Source organism: Sphaerodactylus townsendi, linkage group LG03 (genome assembly GCF_021028975.2).
Source record: "Sphaerodactylus townsendi isolate TG3544 linkage group LG03, MPM_Stown_v2.3, whole genome shotgun sequence".
In the NCBI taxonomy this organism is placed as follows: domain Eukaryota; kingdom Metazoa; phylum Chordata; class Lepidosauria; order Squamata; family Sphaerodactylidae; genus Sphaerodactylus; species Sphaerodactylus townsendi.
This window is the reverse complement of record NC_059427.1, coordinates 63,532,609-63,558,348: the sequence shown is the minus strand read 5'-3', so window position 1 is coordinate 63,558,348 and position 25,740 is coordinate 63,532,609. Positions and strand designations below refer to the sequence as shown.

Below are 25,740 nucleotides of genomic sequence, written 5' to 3'. Positions count from 1 at the left end.
TGAAGTTAAGCTTCACATCTCAAAAAGGATATCCGAGAGAGATAGGAAAAAAAGTGCAGAGAAGGGCAATAGCCCATGAGGATGATTGGAAGGAGTTGGAGCACCTTCCTTATGAGGTGAGAGGCTGCAGCGTTTGGGACTCTTTAGTTTGGAGAGGAGACGTCTGAGGGGGGATATGGATTGAAGTTCCTATAAAATTATGCATGGGGTAAGAAAAGCTGCTTGACAGAGAGAAAATTTTTCTCTCTTTCTCCTGGCAATACACTAGGAACCAGGGGCATTCATTGAAAGAAATGCTGGGGAAGAATTAGAGGACTAATAAAAGGAAAACACTTCTTCACTTGCAACGTGTGATTGGTGTTTGGAATATGCTGCCACAGGAGGTGGTGATGGCCACTAACCTGGATAGCTTTAAAAAGGGCTTGGACAGATTTATGGAGGAGAAGTCAATCTATGGCTACCAATCTTGATCCTCATGAGTCTCAGATTGCTAATGCCTTAGCAGACCAGGTGCTCAGGAGCAGCAGCAGCAGAAGGCCATTGCTTTCATATCCTGCATGTGAGCTCCCATAGGCACCTGGTGGGCCATCTTGAGTAGCAGAATGCTGGACTAGATGGACTCTGGTCTGATCCAGCAGGCTAGTTCTTATGTTCTTATGTTCTTATTATTTCATATTTTTTCCCTATATAGGTCCTCAGCAGTGCTGTGAACTATGGCTCCCTTCTTACGCATATCGTTCAACTCGTTTGAATTAGGGCCTGTGCAGAACCATGGGGAACAACTACAGCCATTCTGTGCAATAAAAATGAAAGAGGCCTTAACTACAGGTAAGAAGAATTATTGGCTCCATTTATAGACTGGGGTGGTTCACAGATGTTTTGGAAAACTGTGGAATGAATCTCCTGAATTGTGCTCATTTAATGTGAAGTAAGTCTTATAGAACTGAATGAGTTATATTCCCTAATAAGTGTGCATTAAAGTTTTGCAGTATTAAGTTTCCTGTTTAATTTTGCACTATGTGCCAGTTTATTTTAAACTCAGTGTGACACAGAGTAGTAGTTAGGATTGACTCCTTCATTAAGCAAGAAAGTTTTGGTAAATTGAGCAGTTAAATACTGTAAGGTATTTTTAAAGTTAACTAAACATTTTGATAATCAACAGGCTTGATGCTTGTGCTTATTACAGAAACTGTTATAGCCGGTTGGCAGTAGGAGGATTTTTTCTATACTGCGGGGCTTATTTGCCACAGGACGAGGGGATTTTCAGGCTCTCACTATCAGATGACATCATACCATTTAGAGAAGTAAAGCTACTGTACATTGTATCTAGGGCTTCTGGGAATATTTCATCTTGGTTAATTCATAGATAACATGCACTTTTTTAACCTTTAAGTAAAAAAGGTGCTGAAAATTTCTGACACATTCTTTTTAGCATACTTAAATAATTGTGCAAGTTGTACAATGAATGTGACTGTCCACTCACCTATTTCTATAGAAGTCATTGGGGTAATTTAGTTTCCCTTTCACTCTACAGTATCACTTGCATTACTTCTTGGTTTCAATTCCTTTCCTAATGATCCCCAAAATAGAGTTTGCCTTTTTCACTGCTGTGGCAGATCAGGTTGACACTTCCACTGAGCTGTATACTATGACCCTAAGATCTTTTTCCTTTTCAGACTCAGCAAGTTTAGACCCTATTAGCATGTACATAAAATTGGGATTTTTTTGTTCCTATGGATATCACCTAAGACTTATCAACACTGAACTTCATTTGCCACATTGTTGCTCACTCACCCAATTTGTGGAAACCTTCATGGGGCTGTTCATAGTCATCCTTGTTTTCACCATCCTAAATAATTTTGTGTAATCTGCAAACCTGGGCGCTACACTGTTCATCCCTATTCCCAGATCACTCACAAACAATCTAAATAGCTCCAGTTCCAATACCGATCCTGCGGAACTCCCACTTCAAATGAAAGACACCACACCCAGCCAGGGAGGAAATGAAGGACTGAGTTACAGTAGTAGCATAGAGAGAAAAAGCCTGAGAAGAAGGAAGAGAACATACCTGCATAACCAACCCCCTTTCCTTCATATTCTGAGGCCTCAGTGGAGGTAGCCTGACCTCAAACAAAATAGCAGAAGGTGTGAAACGCATAATGGGGCAGGAAGTGGCTCACTGTGAGGCAGGACTTTTTTGTGACAAGAGAATAGTAAGGCAAAAATGTCTCTGGAAGGAGAAATGAAGTGAAATCACAGAGTAGTAATAGGAGTTCACAAATACCTCCACAAGTCACATTCTTTCAATCCATATATTTTTTAAAAAATATTAAAGTTTATTGAATTACAGCAAAATAAACGATTGAAAAAATAGAACAACAAAATTAACAATACAAAATAATTCATTTTTAAAATCTTAAGAGAATGTAGATTTTTTCTATCTTCCTACACTCTCAATGTTGTCCACATACACTTGTTTTTTGCGCTTACAGAAATCATGACTGGCACATTTTGAAATAAATACATTAGCTTTGGTATGATATTCCTTTTTATAATAGCTATTCTACCAAAAAAAGGATAGCTGTATCATCCATCTGTCTATCTCTTTTCCAATGTCTTTCCAATTTTTTTTGTAATTATTTTCAAATGAAGTATTATTTTTATTTTCCAATATGATACCTAGATATTTAACTTGTTTCTCTACCTTATAACCTGACATTTCTTGTAGTTTAACCCTCTCTTTCTGTGTTAAATGTTTTGTTAATTTTTTTGTTAATATTTTGTTAATATTTTCACTTCATTTATTTTAAAGCCGGAAACTTTTCTAAATTCTCTCAATTTATGTTGTACTTCCTTTGTAATGTCTAATGGATCTTCTATAAAGAGGACTACATCATCAGAAATGCTTTATATTTTAAATTATAATTTTTGACCTTTATTCCTTTCCATGATTTGTTTTGATTTATTTTCCCCTAACACTTCTAGTTGCATAATAAATAACAAGGGAGAAAATGGGCACCCCTGCCTAGTACCTTTATTGATTTTGAACCTTTGTGTTGAGTTGCCATTGATTAATAACAAAGCATATTGGTTTCCATATGTGGCTCTTACTGAGTTTTTAAATTGATCCTTAATACTTATTTTTTAGTACCTTATTCATAAACTGCCAGCTAACATTGTCAAATGCCTTTTCCATGTCAAGAAAAATTAATGTTGATTTCTTCCCTGGATTGTTTTCCAAATATTCTATTAGATCTAACACAGTTCTTATGTTGTCTCTACTATTTCTACCAGACATTTTTGCTCTTGTTACCATCATTTTCATTTACTTCTCAGTCCACCTCTCTCCTTCTCTCTCTCTGAATAATCTCTGGTGAAGCCATCCTTGTTAATTCATGGACCCCTCCATATTTTCTCTTCAGTTTCACCCCTCCCATTGTGTATAGTCCAGAAGTATTCCCCACTTACTTTTCCAATTCAGTTGTTTTGTTTAGCTTCTGGGTTCTTTTCTCTGGAATTAACCAGTTCAACTCTGCATCTCTTACCGGAGAGCTGGTGACTTTCTTTGTCTATTTATTGCTTCAACAAAGTACACAACTTACTGCTCTGGAGAGAGGTTACCTCACAGCATGCCATTTCTGGAGCCTTGCTTTGCCGCAGCTCCTTTCTTTTCAGTTTTCAGCTATTCTTGATTGCAGCTACAGAATGTTCAAATGTTAATGTGAATGAATGCCAAAAAATTCCAAAGATTTTCAACACATATAATAGGTACATGGAACATGTGAAGTATGAATGAAAGTAAGTTCAATATCCTAAAATAAGAAATTAACATATAAACTTTGCAAATTTGGGAAAGAATGAACTAAACTGGGCTGCATTAGGACATTTTCAATCAGAAAATTAAGTATTCAGGAAGAAATTGGTCTCATACCTGAACAGGATGTGTTGATAATCATAGGTGACTAGAACACAGAAGCGGGAAACAAAGTAGAATCAAATACTGCCGAAAAATTTGGGATAAGAGTAGTAAATAAAGCAAGAGAACAATTCATAGAGCTTTGTGAAGACAACATTGTTGATTGCGAACATGTTTAGCAACCGAACAGACAACTGTAAGGTGGGCATCATTGGATGGTCAATACAGAAATCAAAAAGATTACATAACTGGAGGCAGAAAATGGAGAAGCTCTATCCTCTCTTTTAAAATAAGACCAGGAGCTGATTGTGAATTGTTACACTGAAATTTAGAATAAAACTGAAAAAATGCAGTAAAACACAAAATGCAATCTAAACAACATACCTAAAGAGTTTAAAGATGTTGTGAAGAACAAATATGGAAAATTGACATTGGTTACTAGAACATGCAAAAGAATTTCAGAAGAAAATAAGTGTGTGTTTCATAGATTATAGCAAAGCTTTTGACTGTGTAGATTATGAAAAAGCTGTAATTTTAAAAGAAATGGCTGTGCCATAACATCAGATTGTTTTGATATAAAATCTTTATTCTGGACAAAGGGCTAGTTTTAGCACAGAATATGGAAAAACAGAATGGGTTTAACAAAGGTGTAAGACAAGATGTATTTATCTGTTCAATATATGTGCATAACAATGATTTTAAAAATCAGAATTGTTAAAGATTTTCTGTTCTTCGGCTCCATCATCAACCAAAAAGGAGACTGCAACCAAGAAATCAGAAGGAAATTGAGGCCGATTATGAACTGTAGAACTTTTCTCTGCCCTGCTGCAGCATCAGGCACACACCTGAAGTGCTCTTGCTTTCCACAGGGAAAGCAGAGAGCAAAAGCAGGAGGCATGCAGCAGCTTCCTTGTACGTCAGAACAAGAAAGTTTGCCATGTGTCACTTCTGCACCCTATGTGCAGCAATTTTCTTGTAAATCAGTACAAGAAAGTTTACTGTGCTGGGGCTCAATTGCCAAGGCGCAGTAATTGGCTGCTGCATAATCGGCCTGAGACTGGCAAGGGCAGCTGTGAGGGAGACAGAAAAACTAAATTGACCAAACTGAACTATTATACTTTGGTAACATTATGAGAAGAAAAGACTCACTGGAAAAGATGGTACTGCTAGAAAAAGTTGAAGGCAGCAGGAAAAGAGGAAGACCCATCAATAAAGGAAGCCATGGCCCTAAGTTTGCAAGACCTGAGCTACGTAATTAATGACAGGATATTTTGGAGGTAATTAATCCATATGGTTGCCATAAGTTGGAAGCAACTTATCATACACACATGCAGGGCATAGATCTGGTAATGATAATTTTTTGTGAGTGGAAGCATCTGAGCTGAACAGCTTTTTTCAAAATAAAGTGGAAAACTTTTTGACTAAAGTAGAGGAGATATAGCAGGAGCCTGCAAAACATCCTCAGGTGGCTGTTTGTGAACATCTGAAGTTATTTGGCAAGCTAAATTAAGCCAGCATGCCAAATATATCATTTATAAAGTTCTCTTTGGCAGGTCTTGCCTAATAAAGGAATACTCAGGTACCATTTTTTACTACTGTTTAGACAGTTCATCATAGTAAGAAGCATGCATCAAGCAAACAACTGCTGGATCAAAATGAGCTTGACTGTAAACTCCCACCTCAGAAAGTTGTTTGGATATTAAGAGCCCAGTTATTCCCACTGTGGACATTTTGGTAGTATTGCTATTCACTTGGGTGGTAATAATATAAGACTAATCTAAATTAAGCTTGTGCATTGTTCTAATATTCAAAGTACTGTGGTACCTCTGAAAATTATGGTTATCATAAAATTATAGGTATATGCTATCCAGCCACACACTGTGTAGTGGGACTTTCCTGATTACCACTCCTATAGCAGTCTTCTTTATTGGTTAGAATCTTAATAAGAACTGTGAGTTGTTCATTTTCCCCCTATACATTGCATTCAGTAGATAGTCCAGTATATAAAGCTGGGATGCTCAGCTCCTAGACAGAGATACAAATGTTGAAAATTGCGAAGAGGCTGACGCCTTGGTATGTGTCCTGTTAATATTATGATGCAGTGTTTAAAGGAAGTAGAAAAGACAAAAAGGAAAATAGTGCAAGAAACAAAATGAATTATTGACTTTACTAAACAGAATATGCATAAAATACATATACTTACTCTTCATATAAGAGCAACAGTAGATAATCTTCAGTAGTTACAGAGACAGCAGTCTTGGCCTTCTGGAGAAGGTACTAATTCCCAAAATCCCTGAATGGTACAGCTGACTTCGGAATGATGTAGTGTTGCATCCACTTTCTTTTTTATTTATTTATAAAAAATATACCGTGTCTTTCCCCATGGCAGCAGTGAAAATTACCACTGCTGTAAATGATACAAATATTTCAAAATTCCCTTTGTGCCTCACCATTATCTCATAATTATTGAGATTATCTTCTGCCTTTGATTCAACACAGTTTTTCCAATGCCTATAGTATTATCATGCTAATTTTTAACTAGTATATTTTTGTGACATTTTGCAGAGAGGGGGAAAACCTTAATTCAGAAGAAACCTACTATGTACCCAGAATGGAAATCTTCTTTTGATGCCCATATCTACGAAGGGCGTGTTATTCAGATTGTTCTTATGAGAGCTGCTGAAGAGCAATTATCTGAGGTGACTGTAGGTGTGTCTGTTTTGGCTGAAAGATGTAAGAAAGGCAACGGGAAGGCAGAATTTTGGGTAAGTGTAATGATGAACCTTAGTTTGTTGATTGTTCTGAACTACTATTTCTTCCATTTTACGCACATGGAAAAAGGAACGAGTAAACTGCTTTAACAGATGTTGTTGTGCCTCTGAACAGTTCTTATGGAAAAGAAAAAAAGAAACTTATACAACTTGTGAAGTGTCTGTCCTTATTTATTGGCAAAGCCAATCCACAATCTTGGATAACAGTGATCCAGATGTTAACACAGTATGGTCCATAATTATTTTTCAGTGACCTGGTAATCAGTTGTACAATCACGTTTGAGGGCCAAACTACATAAAACCCTGGAGTCCCATGCCTAGTATTTCCATCAATTGACCATTCTCCTGATCTAGTATGGGACCATGGTGTGGGGAAGGGGGAATTCCCCATTTGCAAAATTCCCCCACCCCACCTTCTTTTAACCTCAGTTGGGAAACAGTACAGGTACTCATCCTGTGCCTGTTCTTTACCCCTACCAGTTATAAAATACCATTATCAGCCACTGTTGATTAGGGAAATGGTGTATGGAGGAAGAAGTCAGTTAAACATCCTCTTCTTTTTAAATAAGTCTGCGTGAATTTTACCTGGGTTTAAGGTGAGTTTCTCAGGATTTTCTTTTAGCATCAGCATCTTGTTTTAATGATAATTCTGCCCTTGTGATGAGAAAAGACAGGCAAGGTCTGTGAGCATGCTTGTTCGGAATACACAGAAGGGAGGTGAAGAGTGTATGTCACCCTTGCATCTATTACAGACCAAGTAAGTAGGCCTTAGTTCCCATCCTTGGGACAGTTATATATATTTACAGAAACAAGGCTTCTGAAATTAGCAGCTCCATGGCTAGGTCTGCCTTCTGATGTCTATGATACATGGCTCAACAAATCTTAACATAGTTACTGATGGGCATTTTGCCACCCCAACCATTGCCTTTCAGTAACATGCCATGACATTAGGTAAGCTAAATTGTATGTTTTGTATGGCCACTTAACATAGGTCTGCACTGTTGACAGTCCTTTGTTTTTGACCCAAAAATAAAAAAAGATTTTGCAAAGTAAGTATTTATAATTTGTCATTGTAGATATAATATATTTTGTGAGTTTGAAGATTCTGATTCTGGCAAATTAATAAACCACTAAAATTTGGGTAATTCAGAAAAGCTATAAAATGCCATGTGGCTGAACTGTCCAATCACAAGCAGCCATAAAATGCGGTCACTATTGAGTAAGAAAAACAAATGTCAATACAGTAGCCACTGATAAACAGAACAGAGAAATAAGGTTGCTGCTTTCTACAACTTGCTGCTCTGAAATGTGAGACATTTGCATTCTGTCTAGATAATGGGAAGGTTTTAATGTAACAAGGATGTAATTATTTGGTTTCTTTTTTTTCCTAGCTTGATTTACAGCCACAAGGGAAGGTATTGATGGCTGTGCAATACTTTCTAGAAGATGGAGGTAAGAAGATTCATTGGGTTTTTTGAAAATCTGTTTATAATGATGGTTAAACATGGGTAAACCTAGTTCAACTCTTGAGTCAGGAAATTCTTTGCATATGCAACAGAGCAACTCCTTCATTTAAAGAAGAAAGAATAGCTGCTCCCATGCTCTGAGCAATGTATGTGCCTAGGATTAACTACATGTGCATTAATACTGCCTGAACGTAGCAGCTGGAATATTATGTAGAACAGGGCAGTTTTTATTCAGGTGAAATATTAGCAGTCATATCCAATCTTTGGATATGTGACAACTATAACCTTGAGTGAAACCAGATGTAATGGAATGGGTTCTATACATTCCAAGATTTGTTCAGCTAATATAGAAATGAACCATAGACAGTGTTAGCAATATTTTATTAATATCGGTTACTACACTATCGGTACCATCAAGAAGACTGTTGTCTGAAATGATTGCACAGCAGCTGGGGAAAAACCTGCTGTCTGATGTTTACTATAACCTAAATCCACAACAGAAAATGTGAGGCAATGTAAATGTAATCAATTTAAATGGGGGGAAATGAGTTACTAAAAATTATTTGAGCTATATACTATGTAACTGGCAAACTCATCAGTTCATATCTTTAAAAATGTGCTCATCGTGTTGTTTACACTTATTCCCTTGTGATTTGCATACATTGTGTGTTCTCATACTCCTCTAAATTTTGAAGAATAACAGTTCCAGTATGATGCCACTTCTACCCATGTCTCCTCAGTTTTTTCAGACAAGTGATAAAAAATGGAATAAACCAAATATGAGTGTAGGGCCATGGCACAGTGGTAGAGCATCTGCTTTCCCTGCAGGTCCCAGGTCCAATTCCTAGCAACTCCAGCTAAAGGCATCAGTTAGTAGGTGGTGTGAAAAACCTTTTCCTAGGACACCAGAGAACTGTTGTCTATCAGGGTACATAGCATTGCTTTTAATAGATGAACGTCCTGACAACATAAGGTACCTTTGATAATACACTATTATTTGTATCTCAGTTTTCTACAATATGATGATTTCAGTCCATATTATATCTGCTGTAGGGATTCTTCTACGCTCCTAGATACAAAAGAGTTTTTCCTTTTCTTCAGCAGTTGTGGCAGCTTTTTTGGACACATATGATTGTGGACTTGCCATTGAAGTGAATGATGAAGTCTTCATGCATGGTGATCCAATCGCATCATTTGGATCAGAGCCAGCATTTGAATGCTTATCATTACGTAGCACTGGTTCATAACAAAGATTGCTAAGCAATATGAACATCTAAAGCTGTAATAAGTCAAGCTGTTGGGCCAATCTCAGTACAGTATAACTGTCTCCTCTGGTGGTTCTGCTCCCAGGCAAAACCACTTCAAACTCTACTGTTGGAGTTGCCAGAAAATGAACCTGGGATTGTCTGTAACCAAATATGCGCCTCTGCTATTAAGCTGTGGCCCTTCTCCTCCTCCTTTATTTTCTGTGCTATCTTAGTATTGTGGCATGATTTGCATTAGGCAAAAAGTGAAAATGATAAAATCTTTATAATGAACTGCAGGAAGCAGAACAGTTCTTTATGATGAATTATCGTGTGTGTGTTTAATTTGGCAGCAGCTTGGCACGTGTATTTCATTATAAAAATTGCAGGGTTGATAGAATAGAATTGGACAACAAAATCCTTGCTAAACCAGTGATATTTTCTCATGTCTCAACAATTTACCATCTGTTACTAGACATCCTCACTTGCAGTAGGGTAGAGTATAAATAATTAAAACTGAACCACTGTGACCTTGCTTTGTATCAAAATTAACAAATGCCAACAATGCAATGTTTTTACTGCCTTACAAGGTACTTTAATGATTGATGCACGGATGCTAGCAGAATGTTGATGTTTGAAAAAGTAGAAATTTAAAGAGCCTTTGTTGCTCCATAAGATTTATTTGTTTATATAGTAATTATTATTTACTGCTTATTGTTTGATGAAAATCAACTTCAGTGATTTTAATGAAGCATCAGAAGTTGGAATACATTGGAATAAAAAAATATTGTTGATAGTTTCACAAATAGTACTTGGGAGTGGCATGGTAATTTTCTTTAAAAGACTGTCTGAGTGAGTTCTAAAAGTCCTTTGAAATGTTTTATTTATCTATTTAATTAATTTATACCTTGCCTTTCTTCCCAATGTGGACCTAAAGTGGAGTATGTCATTCTCCTTTCCTACCATCAAATTTACATTTGTGTCGAAAAAGTTGGTCCCCTTCTTACCCTTTTGGGTAGACTATTTGGGTAGACTATTGGGTAGTGGAAAAAACCTGAAATGCCCACGTGGCAGTAGACTGAGCACCCATAGAAGGTGGTACATTAAAGAAGAAGTTGATCTGCGAGTGCAGTAGTATGTAAGTGCATGGGTTTATACAGGGAGAGACAAATATCTGTAAGGCATCCTAACTTGAGCCTGGAAACAAATAGGCACTTGGTAAAAAATAGGATGTACTTGTTTGTATTGGCTTGCCCCACTGAACATTTGGGCCACTGTATTTTACACTAATCATATTTTCCAGATTGCCTATAAAGGTAGTCCCAAGTTGAATGCATTATAATAATCCAACCTTCTAACTGTGGTATTATGGATCAACATGGCTGAATGTCCAAAGTTGAATGCATTATGATAATCCAACCTTCTCGCTATGGTACTATGGATCAACATGACTGAGCCCCAGAGTTCAATTTCCAAGCTACCGTATATACTTGTGTATAAGTCGACCTGCATATAAGTCGAGGCACCTAATTTTACCACAAAAAACTGGGAAAACTTATTAACTCGCGTATAAGTCGAGGGTGGGAAATGCAGCAGCTACTGGTAAATTTCAAAAATAAAAATAGATACCAATAAAATTACATTAAGTGAGGCATCACTAGGTTAAATGTTTTTGAATATTTTTTTCAAAGAAAAACTGTAAACTGGCTCTGTAAGTGGAAAACAGGGTCAACAAGAACAATATGGTATCAACAATAACTTTAAAAGTACAAAAACCTTAGCTTTTTTGAAAGGAAGGGTTTTAAACAATGGATCTTACAATAAAAACTGGAATGAACATGCCTGTTCACTGTGACTCAAAACTACCCTGCTTTTTAAAAGAATAGTTCATTATTTTTAGTGTACATATTTTTAAAATTGCACATGGCAGGTGTCATTTTAGAAGGGACATTCACACAACTCGTCAGGGGAGGAATGTTTATGTTAGCAGTACCAACATTTCAGAGTATCTTTAGGAGACCCTCCTGATGATACCACCCAGGTTTGGTGAAGTGTGGTTCAGGGGTCTGAAGTTATGGACCCTCAAAAGGGTAGCCCCATCTACTATTAGCTCCCATTGGAAACAATGGGGGATGGGAGCACCCACTTTGGGGAGCCATAACTTTGGACCCCCTAAACCAAACATCACCAAACCTGGCTGGTATCAGCAAGAGTTTATCCTGATGATACCACCCAGGTTTAGTGAAGTTTGGTTCAAGGGGTCCAAAGTTATGGACCCTCAAAATGTAGCCCCATCTACTATTAGCTCCCATTGGAACAGTGGGGGATGGGGGCACCCCCTTTGGGAGTCCATAACTTTGGACCCTCTGAACCAAACTTTATCAAACTTGGCTGGTATCATCAGGAGTGTCACCTGAAATGTGACACTGAAATTTTGGTGCTGCTAGCCTAAAAACTGCACCCCTGGAGGCCGACAAAGTAAAAACCCTAAAAAAATTAAAATACAGCTGACTTGTGTATAAGTCGAGGGGGGCTTTTTCAGCACAAAAAATGTGCTGAAAAACTCGACTTATACACGAGTATATACGATAGGTGGAATTTGTAAAAGGCCACTCTTAGCAACAAGACCAGTCAGTTTCTCTAACAAGAAGATATGGTCCAAAAGTACCCTAAGGGTCTTAATATGATTTTCAATAAGATAGCCTTGCACCAGTGAAGATCAGCAGTTCGCATTCCTTTAAGGTCTTGTTTTCATCAGCCTTGTTGTCAGCATTAATTTTAAGCTTGTTCCTTTTCATTCTCTTGACTGTATTTTCCAGACAGCATCATCAGTATATTAATGACATCTAACATCAACTTTCTGGACAATATCACTTTATGGTATACGTTAAAAAGCATCTATAGCAATACTGAACCCTGTCCTCAGGTCAGATCTAAAAAGTGTCTTATGGAATTTTTGTTTGCCCCCAAATTATCAGAAGCCTCAGAGAGCTGCTCCTTGAATCTCTGCCCTATTTTCCAAAAATTCTAATGATATGGAGTGGTCTACAGTATTCTAGTCTGCTTAAAGATTCAGTAAGATCAAAAGGCACATCACCCTTATCCAAATGTAAAAAGGAGTTCATGCTCCAGACTGATCAATGCACAATGTACCAAAGCCATGCCTGAAATGGGTCAAGGGAAGATATGTCATCCAGGTATGTGGAAATTTGTCATACTCGCTCAGTCATTTACTCACAAAGGTTGAGAAGAGAAACAGATCCATAGTTGACTAGATCTTTTCTTGCCAAAGAGAACTTTTTCAACCCTATCTTTATTACAAGTATCCTTATGAGATCAAAGAAAAAATATTCATCCAAATAAGTTGCCATTTCTTACAAAGGTAATATTGCTTTTCTCTCAGCATGCTTTTACTAGTGCCAAGGTTCTAAAGCAACCTGACCTAAAATTTCTTAACCTCTTGATATTTTTGACAGTGAAGAGAAGAAATACGGTGCTGTCACTTTTAGAGCATGCTAGAATTGGTGGCGCCCAAAACAGGTCTTTTTATTATTTAAAATTATACTCATGGAAAGCAGACCTTGTTGCAGATGCCTTTGTTTATTTAAATGAAATTATTGACCTTATCCAGTCACAGAACGTAGCACACGGTAGAAGGTTTATGTTAGCACCCAGTGTCTCCATTTCTGCATCGAGCATTTTGGGAGGCAGCTGGAATAGTTTTCTCTTTCTTCACATTGAATTATCATGCTGCTGATTTCAGCTTCAAGAAGAAGGGGTTTGTAACTCTTATTTGAAAAATTAGTAGTTTCAGTAAGGTACAAATTATTGTGGAATCGAGACATTAATTTTTTTATGGGGATGGGAGAAAAACTGTTAACTGACTGGGATTTTATGGAAAATGTTTAGTGGGATATCTGAAAAACTTGGTGCCTCATTTTCTCTCACTGATTTATAGATATGCATGCTGAATTATTACACACAACACAGTCAAATGGAACTGACAGAAAAGAATTGCTTTATATAATATTAACTAATAATTTGAATTGCTGTAATCTGATTCCCCCCTCCCACCCATGAGCCTTTTGCGACTCCCATTCACTGCAACAGGACCTTTGCAAGAAGTTTGTGTGAAACTTGGTGGACTTTTCATGGGCTTCAAACATCTGCAAATATATCAATGCTATGAAAAACATGAGTCACAAAATGTGTGACAAGCTTGCAAAGAAAACTGCCCTGTTGGTATAAAGTTGTCTTTATTGTTGCACATTATTGTTGCACTCATTTGTAGGACTTGCAAAAATTGCAGGGGGAGGGGCAGGCTAAAAAAAGATGAGGGGGGCAATTTTCCTTTGACTCTCCTACCCCTCAACCAGACTTTTTCACATTGATCCAACAAGGAAGGTGTGCTCATTGAAGCATGCTGCATATATCACTTGTCCTGGACATAAATTGAATTCCTGTCCAAAAGCCCACAGATCCACTAGACTAATGTGCTTTCCAGTACTGTTTCCATGGAGCTGGCTGTGATCACAGCTTTGCAAGCCATCTGTTAAATGGAGGTGGGGGGTGTATGTGGGCAACAGGTAGTTTTCCTAGTTGAGAAATTGGGCACATGTTGTCTAAGATCAGTTTTTTCCTTTAAACTGCAAAGATAGGCATTCTTGGGAGAAAATTGAATACCACTTCCCTCTTAAATACCAAGCCCAAGGAAAGCAAGCACCAAGCTTCTTATCAGTAACTCCCAGCCACAGCTGACTAAGCTGATGTTTCAAGGATGTTTCAAGGCAGCATATAAATGTTTCTCTCTACTGTTTCATGTTTCAAGGATCTTTTTCTGAAAAAAAAACTTTCCACATGCCTTGAAGGTCCCCTTTGTATTTAGGAACCCATACCTGCATTATTTTGTCCCCAGTTAGAGGCATACCTGCTTACCCTTCATGTTGATCATTCATGTTGTTAAGAAATAGTTGCTGTTGAAACTTTTACTAGTCTTCTATTGAGTCAGACCATTGGTCTATCTACCTCAATCCTACCTTCTCTGACTGGAAGTGACTCTCCAGAGCAGTGGTTCTCAACCTTCCTAATGCCACGACCCTTTAATACAGTTCCTCATGTTGTGGTGACCCCCAACCCTAACATTTATCCATTTTACAGATGGAGAACACTGATGCAGAGAGTCATAGGCGACCCCTGTGAAAGGGTCGTTTGACCCCCAAAGGGGTCCCGACCCCCAGGTTGAGAACCACTGCTCCGGAGCCTCAGGCAGAGAAAGGACTTTCATCACAGCAGCCGCTTGAAATCCTTTATATGGAGGTTCTGCAGATTGAAGGTCCTTTATCTGGAGGTTCTTCTGCATGCCAAGCATATGCTCTATCAGTGACACGCATCTTTTTCTTAAGGTACAGTATCTAGTTACCTGCAGATTTAAAAGGTACTCTTGTTAATTATTGGATGGGAAATATAGTTGAAATCCATTTTTACTGTCCTCTGAATTTCACTAGTCTGTATGCAGTAACTTTTGCAATGCTGCAGCCATTTTCTGGCACTTATTTCAATGTTTTCTTCGTAACTTAAATCATTACTTCCTTTATAATTCTGACAATGTATTCTAGAATACTGTATCTTTTTTACTTTTAAAATTATTTTAAAGAGCAAGTATAATTCATTTGCATTGTATAATTGGCCAGAACTTCTAGTTCCAAATGCTGTGAACCATGTGAAAATTTTTCATATACTCAGTTCATTCAAAGTCCCTCTTTCTCACAGAGGCAGGAACGGTTCCTTTCTTTGTCGTAGACACCTCAGGGTACCTTTTTATCAGTGCCCTGTTTAATCAGTGCTGCATATTGACCTCTGTAATGTTATTTCTTTCATCATCACCCTGACAATGTGTGCTGCTATTTGTAATGTGGAACTCAATAGAAGTAATGTATAGTTTATGGGAATAGGTAGCAAGTGGAGAAAAGGGAAAGTGTTAGGGAACAGTACAGGAAAAGAGAGAAACTAATACAAACTATGTCTTGTTTGACTGTTTAGTTCTGTTTGGCTCCCTCATCTTGTCATAAGTCTTCCAATACATGTATTTGCTTAATATTAAGCTTATTATTCTCAGTTTACAGAGTATTTACAAATCTTCCCCATCCACCTAGTATAACTTCCATTTGAATTGGAAGCAGCATACACTGTAGTACATCCTCTTTGTTGTACTAAATACAATGAGGGCATTTCTCCTGGATGAAGAATAAGATTTTTTTACAAAAATCTCAGATCCTTTAATCTAACCACAAGAATTGAAATGTAGCTGAAATGAGGCATCAGCCTAAAGCAGTGTTTCAAAAATGAGATTCCCTACTACAGTCCTTCATAAAAGTGGAGTTCTCACACAGCCACATGAAGAGACAAACTGCATTTCAAAATAAAACTTGGCTTGCCTGCACACTCACAATAAAGACTTTGTCTTATGACTGAATTTGTGGTTCTGTCTTCTATATGCACGTTGCGATAAAATGGTATACATAAGTATTTATGTTATACCAGGGGGATGGAGAAGTTACCCAGCAAGCCAAAGACCTTAAAAATGAATTCACTTTTCTAGCTTTATCCCATCACTCCAACAGACATCAGAACTTTTCACCACTTCCTACCAACAGGCACTTTTTCTAAGTATGCCAGAAATGCTGTTCTTATAATCCAAGGCCGTTTCCGCACGGCCAAAAGCAGCGACGCGATGACGTCGCAAATTGCGACGCATCCCAAAAAAAAAAGCGCTCACAATGAGACAGGGCGGAGCTGCGGCGCGCCCGCGAGCCCCGGGCAAGAGAAAATGTGTGATCGGTTCGTGACGGAAGCCGCCATGGAAGCTGGCGCTCAGCGACGTTGCGTGCTCTCAAGCGCGAAGACTTGCGGCCGTGCAGGCCCGGACGCCATTACTTTTGACGCATTAGCCCGCGTTGGCGATGCAGTTGTTACGCATCGAAAAGTCGCCGAAGCGCTTCGACAAGGCCACATAAAGAAGGGACAAAAGAGTGGTTTTGCCGCTTTTCCTGGAATATGCCCACCGTCTACCGGCGCCGTTTAGCGTTTTCTGCTGACAATGGCGCCGATCATTCGCGACTACGATCGCCATTGCTGCGCCAAGTGCGAACGCCATCGCCCTGACGCTTTTTTTTCATTCGCGACGAAGCGTCCATATTTTGCCCGGGTATGGAAAGCGAGCCCAATTCAACTTTTAGTATAACTTCATAATTGTTTAGTGCTGTGAAGCACAAATGTGGAAACTTTTATGTTGCCCTTCCTCTATCAGTTCCAAAAGAGTGTGCTCTTTTGCTTGCTTTTGGGCATCTCTAAAATAGACCATAGATCAGTGGTTCTCAACCTTCCTAATGCCGTGACCCTTTAATACAGTTCCTCGTGTTGTGGTGACCCCCAACCCTAACATTTATCCATTTTACAGATGGAGGACACTGATGCAGAGAGTCTTAGGTGACCCCTGTGAATGGGTCATTTGATCCCCAAAGCGGTCCCGACCCCCAGGTTGAGAACCACTGCCATAGACAGTGAAGGATCGGGCATTCTCACCCAGTCCTATCCTGTTCGCTGGAGACAACAGCAGCCTCAGCAATGTATTTAAAAGAGAGAACCCTTTTATCTTTTCACTAAGTTTCAGTAATGAATGAGAGTATGTTTGGTACAAAGTATGTGATTGGTGATGAGTAGGACAGAAAGCGGAAAATGGAAATATGAGATTGCCAGGAAGCTGAAATAATATTTGGGTTGCCAAACTCTTGTGTGAGATCTGGAGATCTTTCAGAATTACAACATCTCCACACTACGGAGATCAGTTTCCCTGGAGAAAAATGACTGTTTTTATGACATTATACCAGGGGTCGGCAACCTTTACCGTCCAAAGAGCCATTTGGACCCATTTTCCACAGCCCCGAAGATCTACCGAGCTGGAGAGGCAGTTCTGCATGGAGCTGCCTCCAGTTCGGCCGCTCCACTCACCTTTCCTTCCAGCGCTGCGAGGCAGCGCCGCCAGGCAGGGAAATTCCCTCTGCCCAATGGACCAGGCAGCCGCCTGCTCCATGGGGCAGAGGGGGGATGGCGGCTGTGGCCTGCCTGCTGCTGCTGCCTCTCACACTGCGGGAGGCAGCGGCGCTGGGCAGGAAAACTCCCTGTTCCCAATGGAGCAGGCAACCACCTGCTCTGTGGGGCAGAGGCAGGATGGTGGCTGCTCTGGAGGGACACGTTCATCCTATCCTCTGACCTGCAGGCGTCGGAGGGCAGCATGGGTGTGTCCCTCCAGCCCTCCAGAACAGTGCTGGAAGGAGAGGTGAGTGGAGGGGATGCGAAAAGCGGCGCCCTCACGCACGGAGCCACCTCCGTTTCAGCCCCTCCACTCACCTTTTCTTCCAGCGCTGCTCTGGAGGGCTGGAGGGACACGCCCATGCTACCCTCCGACCTCCAGGCCACACAGAGCCGCAGTATAAGGCTGAAAGAGCCGCATGCGGCTCCGGAGCCGCAGGTTGCAGACCCCTGCATTATACTATGCTAAGATCCCACCCTCATCAAACCCTATCTTAACCAGGCTCAACCCCCAAATCTTCAGGCATTTCCTATCCTGGAGTTGACAACCCTAAATAGTGTGGGAAAAGGGATATTGGTGACAGTGAAGTGCCCCTCACATGTTCTTGTAGGTTCCCTGCTACAGAACTGGGCCCAGCTTGGCAGCTCGCACATCTTGACCAGACTTTTCACAGGCCCAGGTTCTCAGAGGTGGAGAAGGAAGGAATACTGAAGATGCGGGGAATAGATAAAGCTAGGTTGGCTGGTGAATGGGAAGGAGCGGGGAAAAGCAGGAAAACGGGAGAGGCTTTCAGGCAAGGAAAAGGTGAAATACTGGCGGAGGGGGAATATGAGATGCCTCCCACAACTCCTTGAAGGTCCTCTACTGTTGTGTGTGTGTCAAGTAAATAATACAGTGTATAAAAACTTTTCCTCTCATGCTGAGTTCACAGCAGTTTGTGTCCCAGATTTTCATGCTATCAGTGAATTCTATCAAAATGTTTATTATTCCTTATCTTTCCCCCTTGCAGTTTAAGGCAGTTTACAATTACAAGATAAAACCTTACTCCATGCAATAACTATTATAAAATAAATCCTTACACTATGCAATAATCCTTCTTCCCAAGAAAATGCCTGCAGCTTAATTCTCATAAAAAATCCCAGCAAAGAAAGCAGTCTTCAGCCTAAAGATATCTAGCAATAGAGCCTGTCACTCAAAACATGGAAAAGCCATCCAGGCATCCCCACAAGGATGCACCAACAGTTGTAGGGATTGTTTTAGAGTTATGTGTATACTGACTTGATCTGCCTCTTCTTCCCCAAGGGAGTTGGAAAGAAAGTGGATAGGTCAAAGAGGAAAAATAAAGCCCTGTTAACCAATGTCAGTTCATAACTATAGTAATGAAAATCCCAATCTTGATGTGATTATTCCCTAATTTTACAGCACTGTTTCACCTTCCTCTCATTTCTTTTGGAGGGGACCCAGCCAAGGAAGAGGGGTGTGTGCCTAGGCCCTGGTAGGGACCAGAGAAAAGAGCTCCTGGAATATGAAACAGACATACCTGGAAGTTGACGGGGGCTAGAAAATGCCTGAGACTGAATCCAGGGGGTTTATGGATGTGAGAGTGAAGGAAACTTGCTGAGTCGCACAAATGCCTGGAGAGGGGTGAGAGATGTGGAGTTCTGGTGGTGATATAGAAGGAAAGAGAGGAGAACTGGAGTAGGGTGATGATATGGGATGTTATTTGCAGAGGCCTATCGTTATCAGATCTCAGAAGCTAAATAGATTGACTCTGGCAAGTATTTGGATGGGAGACCTCCACAGAATAGCAGGGCTGTAACATGGAGGCAAGCCATGGAAAACCACCTATGAATGTATCTTGCCTTGAAAACACCATCAGGGGCTGCCATAAGTCAGGCGTTACTGGACAGCAAAAACAAACAAAACAAGTAGAAGTCTCTTGGGCTATATGTGATGGTAGAAAAGCGACAGGGCAAAGACAGAGAAAGAGAGATTTAACCATGGTTTGCCTGTTTCTATTGTTCCTGTGCTGGAGTGGAGAACAGAGGTCAGTCTGGAAGAAAAACTGCTGCATTGCTCCAATTCCAGTTCTTGTTTGCAGGGAGTCCAGTGTTTTTGAAATCAGATTGCAAAAAACCTTCTCTCCTAGACTTGAGCTTCAAAAAATATTATCCTTTCTAGTATTTGTTAGGGGGCAAAAGCTAACTGGCAGGAGATAATCCAAACCCAGCGGTTAAGGTACAGAAGATTCATTTTGCCCATATAATTACATCAGAAATGAACCTAGATTTCTCCCTTTGATATGTGAGTCATTAAAAAATCCCTTTAAGTATTCTGTAATATTTATATTTTATTGTTGCAAGGACCATATTTTTGCAACCAGAATCTTAAATATTAGCTCATCAGGATGTTGGGTTCAGGATGAACCCTCTTACAAAGGGTATCTGAAAACCTGGCTTTGCATATCAACCAGTATTAGATGACAATCTAGTTGCTTGTCAGACTGAATCTGTTCAAGTCTGCTTCTCCCCTGCCCTTTTGACATCTGTACTCTGTGACTGAGGTGTGTTGTGTGAAAGTATCTTTTCATGGCACTTTCCCTATGTTCTGTGGTGTCTTAAGAGGAATCCAAGAGTAACATGCCCTCCTCACCTTCTCAGGGTGCCCATTTGACAAGGTGGGAACCAGTATTGAAAGGATCAGGCTGTTGTGGATGCCAAACATGGAACAACCAGATGAAGGTCAAATTGAAATTGTGATTTTTTTACTATCCAAGTCCTGGAGAACTGCACTGATGTAAAACAGTCCCAAGAAAGATGAAAAAGAGAACCAGGCACATGATTTTTCATGCACACATGATACTTTATTGTTGAATAATCTTCCATTTGATTGGTAATATGGATGACAAATGCTATAATAACGGACTGTTATTTTGACGATTTCACTTCTGCTGTATTTTTTTAATCTGCTAGATTGCAAGCAGTCAATGAGGGAAGATGCGGGAACTGTGACAATAAATAGAAGAGGAGCATTCAAACAGGCCAAAATCCACTACATCAAAAACCATGAATTTATTGCTACCTTCTTTGGACAGCCTACATTTTGCTCTGTCTGTAGAGAATTTGTCTGGTGAGAACAACTACTAATGTCGAGTCTTTATACCTGTAAGATATTTCTGACTCTGTGAATGTTCATGACCACTTTTTACCAGTCTATTTGTCAGGGAAGGGGGTTATGAAAAGTTACAGTAATTATGCCCTTTTATGTAGCAGTTTGGATGGGATCAGGGTACAGCATATTCTGTTGTATTTGATGCTCTGGAGCAGGCATTCAATAATACATCCTCCCCAATGTGTGGTTTTGATACCAATCACAGCATAAACAAATTGCAGCTGCAGTTCCTATTCACGGATCCCCCAGGTTGAATCTGGTTGCAGATCTTTAATAGAACCCGGTGAAGGGGGTGTTATGTTCTCAGAGAAATTAGATAATGGCAATTTGGGTGAAGTGCAAGATCAGATCTTTCATTAGGCCCCATGAGCTTTTAGTTGATGCTGATACTGCACAATTGGTTTTATTTGTTTTCAGATTCCAGCTACATTCAAGCTTATAACATTTTGAAATGAGAAAAGCTTTTGAGCAGTTTTCAGGAAAGAACTTGATAGACTAGATCAGGGGTAGGGAACCTTTAACACTCAAAGAACCATTTGGACCCGTTATCCATGGGAAAAGAAATCACTTGGAGCCACAAATAATTTTTGACATTTAAAATAAAGATAACACTGTATATATTGGGGTTTTTTACCTTTTACTCAGCTCATTCTGAGAAGTGCATGGATGCATCCGCCCTGCTGCCTGCAGGGCGGGCAAGGATAGGGCCAGCGGCCTGATCCGCACGTCATGCCAGGAAAGCCGCCTCGCCCTCTCCAACGAGGCAGGCGAGAGGGGAAGCCCGTGGCGCAACCCAACTGGCCGCGGGCAGTTGGTGCGCCCACCCTGCTGCCTGCAGGGCGGGCAAGGATGGGGCCAGCGGCTTGGCTCGGGAAGCCGCAGTGCAAGGGCAGAAGAGCCGCATGCGGCTCTCGAGCCGCAGGTTCCCTACCCCTGGACTATATAGACTAGGCTATAAAGGCATAAATAACTGTAGTAAGAGTGTAGCTCAGGGGTAGGGAACCTGCGGCTCTCCAGATGTTCAGGAACTGCAATTCCCATCAGCCTCTGTCAGCATGGCCAATTGGCCATGCTGGTAGGGGCTGATGGGAATTGTAGTTCCTGAACATCTGGAGAGCCGCAGGTTCCCTACCCCTGGTGTAGCTGATGAACTGAATATAAGTTTTTAAAGAAGTGCTACAGCCCACAGCTCCAGATTCAGGAGCACTCTGAAGCAGCTGTCATTAATTCATTCTCTAGATCCAAGATGCATCATCAGCTTCATTTCTTACCTGGAATCAGTGGCAATTTGTGGTCTACCATCTACTGGCCACAGTCTCCAAACTTTAAGATTACTGCTCCTGTTTCGCTTATATCTAATGATGCATCAAGAAAAGTATGCAGAAATTTCATGTATTCCATTCTACTCCTGTACCCATTCCAGGTCCTAGATCATTAATGGGGTCATGAGACCCATGTGGAAGAATAGCTATGTGGGTTGGGGTAGTATAGTGGGAAAGGGGGAAAGGGTGTGCATTGGTGCAGTACAGCTGATAGAAAGAAAATAAAGAATGGTGATTGGTACAGTACAGCTGACGCAAAGAAAGAAAAGATGGTGATTCCTTTTAAGTTCTCAGAACGATGACTGCTAGGGAGTTAAAACATGCAGTTTATTGATGTTCCCAATTTGCAGCATCCTGCAAACAGCTGCAGCTGCTAATAACAGCAAACCCCAAGGAGAGCAAAAAGACACCCAGCAAGGCACATAACCCACTTAAATTAATAGCTGTACTCAGCCCATTAACTAAAGGATGCCAAACAGACCAATAAATTACAATTTCTCTCTTTCCTTCTGCGTTGTGCAATCCCCTCCCAATCTTTTCCTGCATGCGGATCCCATAACCCCAGGAATGGCTTTTCTATGTCAGAAGGACTGCCAGAGTGGAAACACTGGAAAAACCAATGTTCTATAGGTGCATAATGTGATGTCAGCCAAAATGGTCAGAGGTGTTTTGTGGTGGAAGGATACAAATATTATATTGGGATTATTAATGCTTTGTAAATAAGGTTCCTGGCTGATTAATTGGTTTCTATTGGAATTTTGAAGATCTTGTTTTATGTTTTGTTTGTGACCTTTGCCATTTACATATCTTACAGGGGGCTCAACAAGCAGGGATACAAATGTAGACGTAAGTTGATTCTATTACCTTTTATTCCTGGCTATAAACAAGTTTAGCTGATGTAAATCACTGTTTTCCCTTAGAGCAGCAGCTAATAAGAGTTTACAGGATAAGTTATTTTCTACTTAAGAATGTATTGATCTGTTGCACCAAACCAGCAGACTTACAGCACTTAAAATTAACATATATTGTGATATGTATCTTGACTAAGGTTAAACTAATCATAGTAAAATGATTTTAAGGCACTCAGATATTTAAAATAAGCAAAAACAGCGCAAGCATTTAATGAAAATGAGAAAAAGTAGTATTTGAAATTGCAATATTCACTTAATAAGTAGGGGTGTTTTTCAATTTTCTGATAACAAAATGTGTTCGACTTCTTCCACCCTTCCAAAAAAAAATCCCTTTAATTGCTGTATTGTTGCTCCTTTCTGTTCCTTTGCAGAATGCAATGCTGCTATTCACAAAAAATGCATTGATAAAATTATTGGGAGGTGTACTGGTACTGCAGCAAACAGCAGAGATACAATGGTGAGTGGCACAACACTTTATATGTTTGTATGGCAAAAAATCTAAATTCAGTTTAAGTTTAAAAATCCTCTGCAGTTGAGAGCCAGTGGGTTGAACTAGGATCTGGGAAGCCCCTGTTCAAATTCCCATTCTGCCATGAAGCCTGCTGGGTGACTTTAGGCCAGTCACATTCTTTCAGCCTAATCTAATTTATAAATTTGTTCTAAGAACAAAGTGGATGAGGAACAATATACACTCTGTGTTCTTAGGAGGAAAGGCAGGATAAAAATGTACTTAATAAACAAAATCAAATAGTGGGCGGTTTTTTTAAAAGGCTGTATGTAGTGAGCAACATTCCTTCCCACTTGATCCTTAACACTTCATATGTTGCCTCTGAACCTAGATGCTCTAGTTGGATAACAGCCATAGTAGATTATAAAATTATTTATCTCTAGTTGTTTTAATTGCTTTAAAATATTGAATTTGCAGATTTTAATAGATATCTGGTTTATTCTGAGTTGTAGTTTTAAAATAAAATTGTAACCCACTTTTCAAAGAGAAGGACTGGCTAAAATGCCACCAAAAAACTAAGGTTTGCATGATTACTTCAACAAAGAAACAAAAAAATACACTTAAGTTTAACTATGGAAACTTTGTTCTTGTAGTTGCTCTCTGAACTTTGCGTTTCTTGGAGTTTTAAAATACCTTTCTTATATAGGAATGGTTTGGGGGGGGCGGGTTGTGATTCACAGCTGTTTGTTTTTCTTAAAGTAACTGTTGCTTGCCACAAGCCTATTGATATTTAACCAAAGAAAGGATAGGTTTCAGATCACCCTTTTATAAATGAATTTTAGTTCTTTTGTGTCTATGGCTTTTCTTCATGTAAAGTAGCTGTAATTTTGCACAGGCAAACATGCGAGAGAGAAGATTCCAGATACTCTTGTTACTTTTTTGTAATGTAAATATGCCTTCAGTTTCAGAAGGAGCGCTTCCACATCGATATGCCTCACAGATTCAAAGTCTATAACTACATGAGTCCAACATTTTGTGATCACTGTGGTAGTCTTCTCTGGGGACTGGTTAAACAAGGATTAAAATGTGAAGGTAGGGTCTCTCTTTTTTACCAATATAACCCTTGGGTCAAAATCAGTGCCACAGCTTTTTTTTTCCAAGTGATAGTATTGTGTATTTGTATGTCAGAGGGAGGGAGTTATGCTTAACCCTTTCACACACACTTTCTGGTTTAAGAATTGTACCTTATACCTTCAGCTGTGTTAAGAGAAATTTAGCTTCCAGGCCTGGGGCTGTTCTAACTTTTTACTGAAGCTGTGTGGGTTTTCCCCTCTCCTTTTTAGTGTTGAGAGTTAAGAGATAAACTTTGTGTTTGATAAGTTAACTCACAGAGAAAATCATGTGCATTTGAGCAGTTTATCTGGTTATAATAGATTGATTATGATAATAATTGTATTTCTTTAGAATGTGGAATGAATGTGCATCACAAATGTGAAAAGAAAGTGGCAAACCTGTGTGGTATCAATCAGAAAATGATGGCAGAAGCTTTAAATCAAGTCAGTCAGGTATGCTTTATTAGCAGTCTTTCATAAGTATTTTAGAATAGCATCTATCAGTGAATACAGATGACTATTACTGTGTGGTTACCTAAACCGTTAAGGAATGATAAACTCATCACCTATACTGACCTACTAAACTGTTGTGCAGGTAGGTAGAGCCTTACCTTTCCCCCACTTCCTTGGATTTTGGGTGAAGCAGAGAATTGTGGGAGGATTTTCTTTAACATTTGGCAAGGTAATGTACACAACCAACTTATAATTGGACATATGCATGCTGTAGTAAGTCATGACTTTGTAACCTATCATTTGTGTTCACCCTATTCACAGATGTATCTGTTCACTTGATATATCTGTGTACACGGCTAGAGAGGGAACAAGAATGAGTATGCCGGTTCTCCCTTCTATGTGACATGCAGCTGCTTCAATACAAATCATTAGAGTGCCTGGAATAGCACTTTATTCAGATTTCTTCTTTATATGTGTTCATCTTGTACACAGATATGTCATCTGCTAGCCTGAGAGTTCACTGCATTCATTAATAATATTCTTACTATTCTACTAAATGATTTGCTTATTTACATTAAGTGAAAATGGCCTTTATAATAAATTTATTTTATTTTATTAAACTTTTATACCGCCCCATCCCCGAAGGTACAGTGGCATTTAACTGGGAAGAAAAAACAAGATCTTTTTCATTGTTTAATTTATATAGATTTATTGACACCTAAAACCTAAGAGTAATTCTGAACTAGGTTATTATTTGATCATTTGCAATGTAATTAGCCCAGATTTTCACAACCACAGGGCATAAACAGCAATAATAATAAAAGGGTCAATCGCAGG

At 39.5% G+C, this 25,740-nt stretch overlaps 1 protein-coding gene across 3 annotated transcripts in view; it reads left to right on the top strand.

Moving 5' to 3' along the window:
* PRKCD (protein kinase C delta) overlaps nt 1-25,740 on the top strand; it is an 88,143-nt gene that overhangs the window by 41,771 nt on the left and 20,632 nt on the right. For all 3 annotated transcript variants that reach the window (XM_048491365.1, XM_048491363.1, XM_048491364.1), the window contains 8 exons: nt 692-828; nt 6,482-6,681; nt 8,079-8,139; nt 20,459-20,615; nt 22,794-22,825; nt 23,262-23,347; nt 24,301-24,430; nt 24,803-24,903. In XM_048491365.1, coding sequence (XP_048347322.1) covers nt 714-828; nt 6,482-6,681; nt 8,079-8,139; nt 20,459-20,615; nt 22,794-22,825; nt 23,262-23,347; nt 24,301-24,430; nt 24,803-24,903 — 882 coding nt within the window. In that variant the 5' untranslated portion in view covers nt 692-713. The remainder of the gene's footprint in view (nt 1-691; nt 829-6,481; nt 6,682-8,078; nt 8,140-20,458; nt 20,616-22,793; nt 22,826-23,261; nt 23,348-24,300; nt 24,431-24,802; nt 24,904-25,740) is intronic.